Below are 17,143 nucleotides of genomic sequence, written 5' to 3' on the forward strand. Positions count from 1 at the left end.
CTGCGCACCGCACAATGACTCATTCTGGATGAAGTTCCATCTCGTGGATTATTTCTGGATTTGATTCACTCCAGATACGGCAATTTTGCTTGTTCACCTTTTCGTTTAGATCAAAATGGGCCTCATCAGACAGAAACGAGCAATTTATGAAGTTATTGTCTTCTTTGGCCATTTCAATAAGTTTTTGGTAAAATTGCAGGCGAATAGACAAATCTAGAGAGTTTAACCAGCTTGTTATTTGAACTTTGTACGGAAACAGGCTTAAGTCATCATGAATTATCCATTGTAATGACCGTCTGCTAACTCCTGTTGCGCCGATTAGTTGCAAGTCGAAACTCTTGGATTTGCCTGGATTGACGATGCAACATGTTTACCTCCGTATACTCGGAGGTGTGCCGCTATATTTTCACGTATATTTTTTACAATTCTTTATAATCGCCTTCAAAATTGGCTCCTGAGCCAATATAAGCATGACAACGCTTAACCTAATTTTCCATACACTTGGTATAAGCCGTGGCTGGGATGTCCGGCAGTACCTTCAGCTATTTTGGTTTTTTTCGGGTTCGGTTCAATTGTGAAACGTCATTCGTTAGATTGTTGGATACTTTCGACTTCATATTCATAAACCCGCACCACTTCAGCAATAATGATGTGTCTGATGAATCAACTATGTTGTCAAGCATCTCTTTTGCGACCTTTACTCGACGTCAGATTTGCAAGTAATTCAGGTTTTTTGGTACGAGTCTAGCATTGACGGGCTCTTTAACTAAAAATCGAGCCATTAGAGGTGATAACATCCTCGGCCAGCTCTCTGATGTCAGTACGATGATTTTCAAGCACTGTTTATTTAACTTTTTCTTTTCCGATGTTGTCGTTATTAACAAAGGTTGCCCATTAGAACACAAAACGTCGAAAAACCTCGTTGTTCAATTTAATTTTTCCATGGGAAAAAGACAAATCTTTTGCGTTGTCAACAAACAGCTACAAAAACACTAATGATATATGGAGATCAAATATTAAACAAATATAAAAAAAGGTTTTACCTATCTGGGAAATTTTTTTTATCGATTTTTTTTTTTGCGCGCGCAGTTTAAATGGACCAATCCCCGGTTCAATGCTAAATTTAATTATTTCCAAAATATAAATGCACGTGTATATTTATGAATTTTTAATTTATATATTTTCGGTAGACCATAACGTTTGATGGCATCTCAAATCCTATGCTGCCTATTATAGTTGAAGATTTAATCGTATACAGAGACTCAGATATACTGAAAATAAAATGTGGAGCGGGATTTAATATTGAGTGCAATATGAAGTTTAGTTTGTGTTGGCTGGAACTTAATGGACGTTATTTTGGTCAAACTGCTGGATTACTAGGCACAATGAACAATGAACCATTTGATGACTTTATTACTCCCTCCAACATAATTGAAAAATCAGATGATGTTTTTTCTGAAGCTTGGAACATGAACCGCTGCAATAAAATAACCACCGAACAGACAAATGATTCAAGTACAGAATTCGCCGAAATATGCCACCAACTATTTTCACCTCTAAATCATTGCTCAATCGTCATGGATGTAGAGCCTTTTTTAAATATTTGCATGGAATTGGGTTATATGAATCGGAAAAATCCTAAATATCCATATCTTAAGGGTCCGTGTACTGCAGTATTAGCTTATATAGAAATATGTCAATATGCTAAAATACCAATGCGTGTTCCCCAACAATGTGTAATGTAAGTATACATATGTATATAGTTCATAAATGTATGTACATATACGTCTATATTATATAATATATTATATGTTCCTGAAGACCTCATTCACTTTGTTTTTCATAATAATCTTAAAATGTTTTTAGTCTTATTTTTTAATATTGTAGTACTATATGTATACCATAGATATACGTACTATATATTTTGAATCTTTAAAGCAACTATATCAGTGTACATTAACTCAAATACTGTGTTGTGTATTAATTGTTTGAAAAATGCAAAAAATTTTGAAGCAATAATAAAGTAGAAAGTACTAATTTTAACCTAATGTTTATTATATTGGTGATTTGCATTGATGCATTCACGTAGGCAATGTGTCATTAAGCAAATTTAATTCTTTAGGTTACGAATGAGATGTATTATGTACCACTTCACTTCAAAAGCATTGTTTAAAGTGGTTTTGTGGGCTGTGCTTCTCTATGCAACTTTTTTTTAAACGCCTTCAAATTTTTTAATGGGATCGAAATAGGGGCTCTGGACTAACGACTTTACTATAATTTTACAAGGCCCAGGTCTTGCATAACAAAGTTTTGTTTATTAAGTTCATGTCCGGAAATTATGAAACGCAAACTAAATCTAGTTTCTGGTCTGTTCATTATTGAAAGGCCTATGTAATACATCTTCGTCATCATATCATTAAAAATTATTTCAGTTCACTAACACTTTTAGAAGAAACAATTCCCCCAAAACTATATCAGATATCTTATCAAACTTTACTGTTAGTACAATATTCATTTGTTGTAAAGCTATATTGGATTTTCTCTAAATCCTTGGCTAATCATAGCAGTACATCTTAATTTTAGTTATGTCCCATGTAGCTTTGTTTCAATACTTTGCTGGCTTCTGGATGTGGGCAATGGAAAATTTTAAACGCTTTTCGATATTAAATGCAGAGGACATTTTTATGAGTATTCATAGGTTTTTACATCCGTTGCGATGTTCCCATGCACAAGGTCTTTGCACATACGTCCTCCAATTCAGATACCAACTGAATCAAGTTTGTTTTAGGATTATTGCTTGCATTTTTAAGTATTTTTGATTGAGCAAGATGGTGTGCCTACTGATTGCTCGATTTTCGTTCCAAGTGATTTTCGTTTTTCATCGCGGTAAGTTGGATTAAAAACATTCCAGATAATTTTTAGGAGATGGTAGTTAAAATAAACCAACTTTGTTTCCTAGGAATTAAAAAATATTTCATGTTATTGACTATTTGCACTACACAGTAAAATAATAATTTGTAGGCATACATTGTTTTAAATTTTGCAAAGAATTAATTGACACAATGTGTTTGAGTTATTCAAAAATACATTAGATGAATGCTCTGACTATTGCAAAACCATTGCATGGTGCACGAATCGCAAAGTTTTCCAATCCTACAATGGCACACCAATAAAACACACGCAAAAGAAAACATGCAAAGCTGCAAAATATGCTACACCAAAAAAAGCAAAAAAAATTGTAAACTTGTGCCTGTATATCAAATATACGCACATATGTATATACATTTCGCTGATATTTCGGTTTCTGCAAGAGGGGTGTTCTTCCATAATTATACTCTCGCAACAGGTTTGCTACAGAGTATCATAGTGGTGTTTACCTTACGGCTGTGTGTAACACTTAAATCTAATCGAGATAGATATGGGGTCGTGTATATATAAATGATCAGGATGACGAGACGAGTTGAATTTCGGTTGACTGGCTGCACGTGCAAGCAGTAACTTGAGTGCAAATTGAGATATTTTAATGAAACTTGGAACACATGTTCCTTCGTATCTGAAAAGCTCGGTATTGTAGATCGACATATTTGGACCATTGCCACGCCCACATTACGCTGTTTATCCAAAACCTATAAAACGCCATAACTTAGCCATACAATTAAGATACAAATCTGTAATTCATTGCACAGTGCAAGTGATAACTTGAGTAAAAATTGCGACAGCGTGATGAAATTTGGTACAGGTATTCGAATGGGGGGCGAAGTGAATTCGCGCATTGCAACTCAAAAAATGCCGCGAAAGTGCCGCAACTATACCTGAAGTTATGCTATAAACCTCGATAAAAGGTGAAAACGAGAAAAATTAGGAATTAAAAAGACCCTCCTTATATAAAGCTTATACTGAAAACTACTAAAGCTACGTTTACCTTAAGAAACCTGTTTGAAGTTATAAATTTGATTTAACCAAAGCCGAGCACCTCTTAATTTTAGGGAAAATCGCATATCTCAACAAAATATTCAGTACTTCCCATAAACAAGACAAAACGGTAATGCCGGTAAATTTGAAAACCTTCTAACAAAATTGCAGCTTTTACAGGTGAAGTCAACGCTAGAACTACCTCAATTTGCGGTTGGATTTTTGCCAAGAACATAAGAAAGAACCCCTTCAGATTCACTGTTCACAGCTTGTATCAAACTATCGTACGCAATCCTTTATTTTGCACTCAATTAAGGAACAGTTGTGCGAACTATTGCGGTCAATGGTTCAGTATCGTACTGTTCTCTTTGTAACTGAAAGTTAAATGCATCTTGCATATAACGATGGAGTGTTGTCAGGCAAAAACATGTCTTTTATAATGATCAAAGTCTTATTGTAAACTTCTGCAGTAATTGGTAGTGTAGAAAATTTTGAGAACGCATACGTTGTAATACATTCTTATGTCATCCCTATATTTCATCCAGGATTCGAGTAGAAAAATCAAGAATATTGACTTCTTCTTTACTGGCGTAGACACCGCTTATGCGGTTATAGCCGAGTTAACAACAGCGCGCCAGTCGTTTCTTTTTTTTCGGTATTTGGCGCCAATTCGAGATATCAAGTGCAGCCAGGTCCGTCTCTACCTGATCTCTCTATCGGAGTGGAGGCTTTTCTCTTCATCTGCTTCCACCGGGGGGTACTGAATCGAATACTTTCAGCACAGTATTCGAAATTACCAAAGCGCAAAGGATCATAAATATTCCGCATTGTCATTGTCTATGCCTCCGCACCATATAGCATGATGGGAATTAAGAGGGCCTTGTAGAGTTTGGTTTTTGTTCGCCGAGGGAGCACTTTTCTTTTCAATTGCCTACTCAGTCCAAAGGAGCACCTGTTGGCAAAAGGGCTGTGTTGGATTTCAAGGCTGATATTGTTGTTGGTGTTAATACTGGTTCCAAGATAAACGAAGTTATGTACGACTTTAAAGTTATGAGTGTCAACAGTGACGTGTGAGCCAAGGTGCGAATAAGATGACTGTTTGTTTGATGACAGAATATATTTCGTTTTGCCCTCGTTCACAATCAGACCCATAAACTCCTTCCTTATCTAGTCTGGAAAAAGCAGAACTAACGGAGCGGTTTTTGAGGCTGATAATATCAATATCATCGGAGTACGCCAGCAGCTGTCCGCTCTTATAGAAGATTGTACCTTAGCTATTTATCTCTGCAGCCCGTATTATTTTCTCCAGCAACAGATTCAAGAAGTCACACGATAGGGAGTCTCCTTGTCTGAAACTTCGCTTGGTATCGAACGGTTCGGAGAGGTAGTTTCTGATCCTGACTAAGCTCAAGCAAGTTCAGACAAAGCCGCATAAAGGCAGCTCCTTTTCGTGCTGTCGAAGGTGACTTTAAAATCGACAAAGAGATAGTGTGTGTCGATCTTCTTTTCGCAGGTTTCCAAGATTTGGTGCATGGTGAATATCTGGTCGATAGTAGATTTTCCGTGTCTACAGCCACACTGATAAGATCCAATCAGTTTGTTGACTTTGGGTTTTAGTCTTTCACACACAACGCTCGATAGGACCTTATATGCGATATTAAGGAGACTTGTCCCACGGAAATTGGCGCAATTGTGGGGGGTTGGCCACAGCATATTTAGGTTCCAATCGTCGCCGCTATGTTGCTATTCGAACCTCTTCATTGTCGGGCAGTGGACCATCTATTCCATCGTCATTAATTGGGGAATCGGGTTCGCCATCATGCGATATTAAACTTTCACTGTCATTCAGTAGGCTGGAGAAGTGTTTCCTCTTTAACTTGAGTATACTATGAACATCAGCCACTAGATCACCTCTTTGGATTCTACAGGAGTATGCTCCGGTCATGAAACGTTCCGTTACTTGCTGTATCTTTTCGTAGTATTTTCGAGCATTACCCTTGTTGGCCAGTTACTCAAGCTCTTCATACTCACGAATTTCGGTTTCTTTCTTTTTTGTCTACATATGCGTCTCGCTTTCCTCTTCAACTTTTTGTATCTATCCCGTGCAGGGTCGTGTTGTGGTTGATCGCAACATTGTAAGATAGGCCTTCCGTTTTCTCTCCACTGAGGCATGATAGTCGTCATCGTACCAGCTGTTCTTTCGACCTTTCCGAAAACGGGAGCTGTATGTAAGGAGCTTAAAATGCCGTTCCACAGCTCCCTTATACCGAGTTGCTGATGAGTACACTCAGAGAGGAGGAGTGTAAGTCGAGTAGAAAACCGTTTAGCTGTCTGTTCGGATTGTAGCAATATTATATTTGCAAATAACGTTTGAATTTAATGCGGCGATGAAGATAGAACGGAATCCTTGGGCATAATATCTCAATTCCAATCGTTCTCGAGCAACTCTAGTAACTAGTTGACATGCCTAACGATAAGTCGGACACAGATATCCATCAACTGTTCTCAGTTGTTTAATAACGTCATAATGGTTACAGAATAATAGTTAAGTTTATAAGTTTTCGTTTGACATATGACTAAAATATAAACATTCGACAACCCACTAACATCCGAAATGTTTTTTTTTTCATTCCTCCAAAAGAGATAGTGAGTGTGCTAAACAACAAAATAAATTTTTCTTTACATACCAATCATGATTTATTATCTCCCTCTGAACCGCAATATTAACTATATGGATCCAGTATTTCTCGAGTTCTGGCTAGACAAACGAACAGCAATTAATTTTTATATACATATGTACGACATAGAATATTATACCAAAAATATCGAACCGACATATCAGTTTGTATGGAAAAATAAAATTTTCGTTTATAGTATTTTCCTCGCAATTTTTCCCTATTTTCTCACCGTTTAAACCTTATCTGAACTTCCACGAATATTTCTAGACTAAAATTGGTCCAATTACACATTAATAAATTTTTATATATTTGTATATATGTATATATACATGTATGTACTTATATTTTAATAAAATTTAGTGAACGTACATATTAGATAGACTATAACTTCGGGCTGGCAAACAGATGAAATTAGTCGATGACTTGCCCCAGCCCCAATATACTACCAGTTATTCTTTTTGACTTCGGCCAATATATGAATCAATTTCTGATTTATGTTTGTACAATTTTGTTTAAATATGTTCTTAACATTTATTTATTATTTATTTATTTTATAAGAGAACTAATTATGAATAATTAATACACTAAAAGTTATGCTATGGCCACTAGGGCCCTCTGCTAATATTTTTCCAATAGTTTGAGTGAAGTAAACTTTCTAATAATGTATAGTTTTCGGAATTTTTATTTGTATGTTCGAAATCTTACATATGTTTGTAGTTTAAGAGATTTTTTATAATACTGATGTCAGTATTTGCTTTGTTCAGGAGGCTGGATGTAGTGGAATTTTGATCTTTGTATTGATGGTGGTAGGTTGTCAAATCTCTGTCTATTGGCGAGTTAAGGATTTTACAGGTTTAAAATGTATTTTAAGGCAAAGGGGAGTATATGAAAATAGTGGTTCTCTTTTTGCTGATGTAACTCGTTCGCCTACAAATTGGTTTCTTCGTATACCATCATGTCTATGAATCCACATAATTATACTTTCGCAACTTGTTGCTACGGAGTATAATAGTTTTGTTCACCTAACGGTTGTTTGTATCACCTAAAACTAATCGAGTTAGATATAGAGTTATATATATATAAATTATCAGGATGAAGAGACGAGTTGAAATCCGGGTGACTGTCTGTCCGTCCATCCGTCCGTCCGTGCAAGCTGTAACTTGAGTAAAAATTGAGGTATCTTTATGAAACTTGGTACACATGTTTCTTGATACAGTAAGACGGGTATTCCAGATGGGCGTAATCATCGTAATCGGAGCACTACCACGCCCACAAAACGACATTAATAAAAAAAAATTGCCATAACTAAGCTTCGCAATAAGATACAAGACTGTTATTTGGTACACAGGATCACATTAAGGAGGGGCATCTGTAGGTCCCGCCCCTAATAGGTTTAATGTGCATATCTCCTAAACTGCTAAAGCTATAATAACAAAATTCACTGGAAGCAAAAGTTTTTAGTTTTTTTTATGGGTGAAATCTGGTGAAAATTATCCAAATTGAACCAAAACTGTAGCCTATAGTTGACTTTTTACCGAAAATATCGGTCAACATAGAACAAGGCGGCAAGATCTACATAGAAATCTAAAACGAGTATACCATTTGACTTTGCGAGAGTATAAAATGTTCGATTACATCGGAACTTAGCCCGTCCTTACTTGTTTTCATTATGTTTTTGTTCGTATAAATCTTCTTTTGTATTTTTGGTAATTGCTACGTTCAAGAGTGCGTTGATTGTTGATTTGCTATCACAGCGCTGTAACTTGGGTAAAAATTGAGATATCGTAATATCACGTGTTCCTTGGCAAAAAAGTAAGGACGAGTTCGTAAATGGGCGTAATCGGACCACTGTCACGCCCACAAAACGCCGTTAAAGGAAAACTTGTAAAGTGCCATAACTAATCGCTAAATTAAGATATATGTAGAAGTGTAATTTGGCGCAGAGGATCGTACTACCCCCCCATATACCTAATGTAAAGATTTTTAAATATTATTTAAATTGAGTAAGCGTATTTTTCTAAAAATTATGCATCTTTGTACCTGACATAACCTCTATATAACTGATATTCGGGATTTTGAAACATCCGGCTGACTTTACTCCTTATATATTGGTAATGGTAAGGTACCTCATTAATGAAACTCAGAGAGCATAATTTTTTGTGAATAATATAATATGTCTTAAAGCCAAAAATATATTAAATCAGGTTAATACTACCCCTATCTGTGAAATTTTTAGGCAACTAACAAATAGGCTAAGAACTTTGAGAAAATTAAAATAAGAAGCCTATTAAAATTTGAGCTCTCACTATCAATATAACATATACTCGTAGACGTGCCTATTTCTAACTTTCCAATTTTCATTCAAATGATCTGGGAAGATTCTTTACACACTTTCTCTACCTTGCGGTTGTTTGTAACACCTATAACTAAATGAGATAGATATAAAGTCATGTATGTATGTATATACAAATTATCACGAAGAGAAGATGAGTTGAAATCCAGGTGGCTGTCTGTCCGTCCGTCCCTCCGCTGATCCACCTATCTGTACAAGCCATTACTTGACCTAAACTTTATCTTGATAATATTGATGAAACTTACAATACAGGTTCCTAGATATCATAAAAGTTCAGCGCGGTATATGGGGATAATAGGATCATTGCCACGCACATAAAATTCCATTAATGGAAAATTTATAAAACGCCATCGTTGAGCCGCAAATTATAATACAAAACTGTTATTTGGTGCAACAAGGAAGTAAGAAAGGTCATGTGTGGTTTGAAAACTTTATATTATTCATATTATTATACATAAATAATGAATGTTGAATTTTAACTTAACATTTTTATGCTCTCGCAACATGTTGCTGCCGAGTATTATATATTTGTTCACCTAACGGTTGTTTGTAATACCTTAAACTAATTGAAATAGATATGAAGATATGTATGTATATGTAAATGAACAGGATGACAAGACGAGTTGAATTCCGAGTGAGTGTCAGTCTGTCTATATGTCCGTCCGTACAAGCAATAACTTTAATAAAAATTAAGATATATTGATGAAACTTAGCACACCTGTTCCTGTGCACTCAATAGGTATTCCAGATAAGCGAAATCGTCTATTGCACTTCCACAAAACCGTTATTTGGTTCAAGATATCTTGCTCTCTAAGTGGTTTATTGAGCATATCTGAGAAACTACTTAACCTATTTCAACTAAACTTGCTAAAAGAAAACCGGTTATATCAGACGATAACCTAAAACAAGGTGAAAACTAATAAATGTGCGATAACTTATTGAATAACTGCGCCACAAGCGATAAATTTCACGGCCCAGATAGAAAGGAAAGGCTAGCTAAAGCTGTCAAAGGTGAACAATGGGCGTGGTTGCGCTCACTTTTATGTGAATTACTGTACCTCAGTAACTACTTTTCCAATTTCAACAAAATTTACTGTATGATATTATTTTAAATGTCGTCTGATTCTTTCACATTACAATATATTAATCAAACACCAATGAAATTGTGAGAATAAAACTTCAGTAAGGTTTGTAAGGTTTCATCATGTTTTACTTTGAACAACGCTTGGAAATTGTCCAAGACTCTTACGCAAATTCACGTTCTGCGGTGGCTAATGTAATCGAAAATCATTTTCTCAGACGCGGATGATCTCTATTTTCAACAAGACGGTACGTCGCTTCATATTTAACGTTTTAAAATGAACATATTGTATGCAAATTTTGACGACTCCGTAATGGTAAAGGCAAATGGCCGCAAAGATCATGTGATTTAACTCCTCTAGATTATTTTCTAAAACTTGCACCCGATATGTTAGGAAGCACATCCCACTTTAACAGCAAACAAACAATTAAAGAATTGAAATATTACTTGTATTAAGTTGAACAATTTAGTTTATTATTCGAATTTTATTATTACGTTGCATACAATAAAATTCCATAATATACATGTTTATATATTGAACTATATATAATATAGGATCGGTAACGTATCGAAGTGTTACGCGCAGGAGCTGTCGTATCGAATTTTAGGTGTTAAAGCGGCGCAGTGTAGAATTGAAAGTTGAGTTGCGCGCAGGATCGCTATTATTTCGAATGCGGTGTATCTGCTGCGAAGACCATTCTTTTTGTTTGCTGGGGTGGTGTACAGGCGCGATGCTGAGGTGTGTTGTGTTGTCCCGGGTGGTGATGTATGAGTGTGGTGTATTGTAGTGGGTTATACTCGGGTGCGCCAGTTTTTGCTGAGTAGAGTGGTGTGTATGTGTAGGGGAGGCTTATCTTATTTAAACATCCTCGACCCCCTAGGCGAATTTTTTGCCTAGTATTACATGTAGTCGGCGTACTGCTGGTGGAGTAGCCTAGGGCGTGGCATACATGGGTAAGCAATTTTACTGATTTTTAGGAGTAGTCATGTTGATCTACTCTCTTCTTGAATTTGTTGTTGAATTTACAACACATGGTATTTGCTCTTTGTTTTACACTTTACGGAATTATTAGTAAGGACACAATGTCCAAGGTTTGGCGTTCTTTGGCCTCTTGTTGAGATCCTTTAAATATTATTTTTTCCATCGGCATCATTAAGAATAGCGATTCCTCGCCTGGCTCAGGTGTGGCCAAAATGGATGCTCCTTTGAGACCTTTAAAGAGGGAGTGAGATTTGTGATCTTTGCTCACTCTTTTGAAGTGACATTTACAACTTAGATAGTTGCGATAAGTGCGAGATTTGCTATTTGAAATTCCTCCCTACCGTACTTACCGCCCGTATCAAACCAAATTTGTCAAAAGTTATGCCCGTAGTTGCAACGCAGAAATCAGTCGTTCTCTTTTGCTTTTATTTCAACAAGGTTGCCATTGTTCTATTTGTATACACGATTTTCCACACATTTAGTTTTTTAGTTATAATTTTCCACAATTTTAAAGTTTAAAACTAAAATCCAAATATTAGAAATATTTTACCTTTATAAATAAGTGTATTCGACTCTGAGTTTGAGTTATTTTAAGAATATTTCATGTATATTCAAGTTCATTTTTTAATTCCTACAAAATATCGAGATCGGCAACCCTGCGTTGCATGAGATTGCTCTCTCACTCTCAGCTCACTTGTTTCTACGGAATAAATCCAATTTTCGCGGCTATCCTACCATACGGTCTGTAGAATCGGACGGTAGAAGCGATGGTGACGACACATTAAGATTACTTTGCGCTCTCATAAGATAGGTCGTATCAGCTGATACGGTTTTGCGTCGGTAACTGTTTGTGTCATAAATCAAGAACAACGATTGATATCCAGATATCCACACCATTTAGACAGTTTTATACTTCAGTTACCAAAAGCCATAATATCCGCTGTACTTATACCTGCTACGACTGAAGATAATGAACAAATTAAATAAATAAATTAAATATTAAATTTTTATACCACATCTTATTATTTTGATTATCCCTGTAATATGTTCAGTACAGCTCTCTCTCTCTCACTTTCTTTCTCTTACACTCACTATCAATGAATCGCTAAGGAAGTATTCAGTTCCATCACGTGTACTGTGCTGCACGCGACTTTTTTTTGTGTTAACTCTCTCTCCGCAAATTCCTACTTGTCCCCAAGCAGGCATTAAACATATGGTATGTTGTTTAATTGTGGCTGTATGGATCTTGGAACATTGTTTGTTTTATAAGTGATTTGTGTCGGATCTTTTTCAACTTGTACGATTAGTTTTTCGTTAGGTTTTATACAGAATTGTATTACAACTATTGCTACAATAAAGGCCAATAGGAAAATTATAACAATGCGGTTCGCGGAGAAATCTGTATTTATTTGGTATAATTGTTTTCTTTTTTATGTTTAGTGCCTGTAGACGATCCAAATCTATTGGTGTCATTTGGATGAATGTTGCTTCGGGTTTCGATACAGTTTTCTCCTTGTTGTTGAATTTTTTATTGTTTATGGCTATGTTCTCATTCCAATAGTATCTGAGGTATGTTTCTTTCATATGTCGAGTTATATTGCTTTGTATTAAACTGCCGTTAAAGTTGTTAACATTCAATCTCAATCTCTTCGATTTCCGTGATATGATCTACATCAGTAAAGTCACAGAGCCATTCTTTAATTTCCAATAATTTAGAAATAAATTTTGTATCTCTTAGGTTAATGGTATCATATTTCACACACATTTTTATATTATTGGATGTTTTGCAATTGGAATCTTCGGACAAAAATATTTCATAGGTGGTTGGTTCTAATTCTGGAATTTTTACAATGTAAACTATTGCTGTTTTGTTATGTAAGACTGATTCTTCAGTTGAAGTTGTTATATAATATTATTTTTTTTTTCAAAATTGCATGGGCTACAAGTATTTTATTTCATTTATAAGTAAAGTATTTATTATATTCAATTTGCCCATTGAATTGCGTAATTAACGTTTGATATTTCTTCTATTATTAGTCTGTCTTTCTTGATCGTATTTTTTAACATACTTGAGATTGTAGTAAAATTGTTAATTTTATTCTGTAGTTGATTATTTATAATGACTTGGTCGTTATTGTTTATAATAGGGCTATTGAGATTATTTTATATCATTATCTGGATTTCCTGCAACGTATTTCCAAGCTGATCCAATGTCTCATTTCCGGAAAATAATATTTCTCTGATAGTTGCAGTTTGCTTTCCTGAGCATTGCTACGGGACCTGTTGTGAATCTGTAATATCATCTCGTCCTGGTCCTCATTTGACGTTCTTTTGAGTAAATCTGTTTTTAAATGATGTTAAAAGTTTTTGGTACTGTCTTGGAATTTGTCCCATTATGTCTTCCGTAGATTCCGTTTATTACTGAAGGGTTTAAGTATTTTCACAATATTTTCATTAAAACGTCATCAGAATATGTTAGTTCAAAAACAGTATGTCTATGGAATGTAGGGAATGGAATGGTAAACTTATAGTCAGGAGGATATTCTTTGTAGATAAAAAATTGGTTTTTAAAATCATTTAACGTTACCTCAATGTTGGGAATAAAATTATGAGAAGAGCTTTGAACACTGTGTTGCGTTTCTGCTATTGAATTAATTTCACTCCAGGCAATGCATTGGCTACAATATTTTCTTTTCCTCGTTTATAGAGCTTTTCCTTATTGTACTCATTTAAGCAAGACTTCCATCTTTTAATCAATATTCCACATTTCCAATGTTTATCAAAGTACTTTGCCGTACCAACCTTGTTTTCGTATGTTTTTAATATTCTATCCATACTTTGCATCCATGAGCAAACCTCGGCCGGGTCACCGGAAAATTCTCGTAGACTTTTTACAATATCGGGCACTTTGTCTAATTCTCCTAGTAACCTTCCTTGTGTGGAGTGTCATTAGTTAAGTCTCAAGTTTGTGTTTGAATCTGTTGTAACAAGATTGGTAATTGTTCATATAAAAGTAGCGGAATGGCATTTGTCAAATCGTTAGGTTGAGTCATATTTCTATTATTTTGATATGTCATTTGCTTCCGTATTTGTCTTTGTTGTTGGAGGTTTACTTCAAAATTAAGTATTGGTGATCTAATTAAATTGTTTAAAAATTAAATTTTATATTGTCAACTTAGTTGAAGTATTCGAACTTCCTCTAACTAATTATTGATTCGCTTTAATAATTTCGATAAATACAAATACATCATATATAAATTTGTTTAATGTTTGATTAAAATAATATAATATAATAACCCAACGATTACGCTCCATCCGTCCGCCCGACGCGAGGAGCGCAATCCGCGGAATTAGCCCGAGTCAGAAAAGGCAAGAGAGTCTTTTAAGTCTTGAGATCTAAAACTGCTCAGCTACAGAAACAAAAATTTCAACAGCTAAGATTTATAGTTACGATATAATAAATTGTTACATTTTCATTTATTAAGAGAAAACAATAAAGGCTTTTTAATTTTGAAAAGTGAGTCAGATAAGTCAAATGTGCTGGAATGAGAATTAAAATCATGACATATGTATACGGCGGAATGGCTCGTTTAGTTCAAAATTTGATCTACAGGATTTTAGCAGTAAAGGTCTAAACTGCCTGGAAAGGCGAACCGGGATATTAAATTTAATTTCAGACAGGAGAAAAATACTGCAAACTGTTCCATTCAAGATTTTCAATAAGAATATTATGCCAAGCATTTCCCTACGACTAGCAACTGTAGGTAGATTAATAAGTTTTAAACGACTAGTGTATGGAGGTAGACTTACCCTAGAATTCCATCGGAAATGCGCTAAGGTGAAAAGTAAAAATTGTTTTTGAACAGACAGCTAGGGTTCCATACAACAGAGCCAGATTTTTAGACCAACGTTTAACAAAACTGAGGGCAGCTTTTGCTTTTAAGACAATGGTGTCAATATGAAGACTAAAATTAACCTTACGGCCCATATTAACTTCCAAATCAACATAGTTAAAAACTTGCTCCAGAATATGGTGTTTTATTACATCAGAAGAGGGGTGCACAGATCTACGGGAAAAGCACATCGTCTTACATTTATTGAGATTCAATAGCAAATCATTTCTTTCACATTATGCATCCAAATTGTTTAAGCCTGCTTGCAGCAGACACCTCAGTTGAAGAGTATGATTTAAAAAGCTATACGTCGTTAGGGTATAATAAATTTTTTGAGAATTCTATTACTGAAGAGATATCGTTATTAAACAACAAGAACAGAATCGGGCCAAGATAACTACCTTTCGGAACACCTGAAGAAACATTAATTGTATCTGAAAGAGTATCCTCAAATATCACTCCTTGTGTTCTATTATAAAGATACGAAGCAACCCATTGAAGAAATCTTGACTGAAAGCCCAGCAGATCAAATTTATGTATGAGAATCGAGAGATTTACTTTATTGAAAGCTTTGCTAAAGTCTATGTATACAACATTCGTATGCATATGTTCCCCAAAACCCAATGATACATGGTTTACAAATTCAGGCAAGTTTGTTAGAGTCGATTTCCCTTTTCGAAATCCATCCATGAGATGAGGAAATTAACGGAGAATTAGAAAAGGTTATATGGTCAGTGATGATAGCTTCAAAAAGTTTGTTGGATCTAAATCGACTTTTATGCAAAAGAATTAAAAATTACTGTTTCCATATTTAAGGAAATATACCGTGTTTAAGAGAGGAATTAAATATTCTTGTCAAAGACAAATAAATATATTTGGCACTATGAGGGTATCATGTTTGGGCCGTATCTAAAAGAAAGTCTTCTTCAGAAATAATTGGAGCGTTAATTAAAGTATTCGAGCACGGCACGTGCTGATAAGAAAAAGTTTTGGAAGAATTATTACAGCAGTTTGACTTGAAAAATTCTGCAAATTGGCTATAAATAATATCATTGTCACTTAAAATGATAGATTTGTATTTGATCGCGGACGGAAATTTGGAAATCGTTCGTTTGAAGTTGACGAAATCATAAAACGATTTCAGGATTACTTAAACAAAGCTTTTTAAAATTAGCTTTTCCAAAGTTAAACCGAGTACAGAAGCACGCAGTTTGGTGATTAATAACTCGTACATTGCCTATGATTTCGACAGACATTTCCAAAGCAGGATGATACGAGTCCTTTGGTAGAACAAGAGGATTACTCTGAATAACGGAACACTTTGAAGAGGTATCAACGTATACTAAATCTAAGCATTTACCAAATTTATTCGGAATCAAATTAATTTGGTTCAGACCCAACTCGGACATTTTTTGAAAAACTCATTAGAACATGACGAAGTTGCACTATTTATTAAAGAAGCTGCTGCATGTATATAGATTAGTCCGAATGGGGTGGTATACAAGATAGGGTTAAATAAATAAAGCAACTATTAACATAGACTCTAATACATTTATGCTCAAATGAGTCAGTTCCTGGAACGAGGACATCTTCAGATGGGATAGAGGAATGTACGGCAAATAGAACACCTCCACCGATTCTGTTCAGTCAATCACATCTAAATATTTGAAATTCGCTGTTTAAAATCTCATTATCAAAAATGTGAGGTTTTAACCATGTTTCTACACGCTACACGCAACACAGCTGTGAATAAAGAAGTTAATGAGATAAATAAAGAGAGAAAATAGAATAAAACAAGTAAGGAAGACTTAAGTTCGGATGTAACCGAACATTTTATACTCTCGCAAAGTCAAATGGTATACTCGTTTTAGATTTCTTTGTGGATCTTGCCGCCTTGTTCTATGTTGACCGATATTTTCGGTAAAAAGTTAGCTATAGGCACTGGGGTCCACATATTCAGTACCTAGGGGCATGAACAGTTTTGATTCGATTTACACAATTTTTGATCACCAAGTGACATATATTAAACGTATTATTCACGCAAAGTTTTACGCGTTTTTTTCATTGTTGCATGATTTGCATACTGGAAAGTGAAAACATCAGATGGAATTTAAAATGCTGTTATATGGGAAATAGGCGTGGTTGTAATCCGATTTCGCCCATTTTCGTATTATAATATAGCTTTTAGTAGTTTTTAACAGTACCGTTATATGGGGAGTGGGCGGGGTTGTCACCCGATTTCAC

The 17,143-nt window shown here is 35.1% G+C and overlaps 1 protein-coding gene and 1 pseudogene across 2 annotated transcripts in view; one reads left to right on the top strand and one right to left on the bottom strand.

Annotated features, from left to right (window-relative positions):
• Apoltp (Apolipoprotein lipid transfer particle) overlaps positions 1–17,143 on the top strand; it is a 327,278-nt gene that overhangs the window by 302,414 nt on the left and 7,721 nt on the right. For both annotated transcript variants that reach the window (XM_070106619.1, XM_070106620.1), the window contains one exon: positions 1,191–1,741. In XM_070106619.1, the coding sequence (XP_069962720.1) occupies positions 1,191–1,741 (551 nt within the window). The remainder of the gene's footprint in view (positions 1–1,190; positions 1,742–17,143) is intronic.
• LOC138856419 (uncharacterized) lies at positions 5,656–6,258 on the bottom strand (annotated as a pseudogene).

This window comes from Bactrocera oleae, chromosome 3, assembly GCF_042242935.1.
Source record: "Bactrocera oleae isolate idBacOlea1 chromosome 3, idBacOlea1, whole genome shotgun sequence".
NCBI lineage: Eukaryota > Metazoa > Arthropoda > Insecta > Diptera > Tephritidae > Bactrocera > Bactrocera oleae.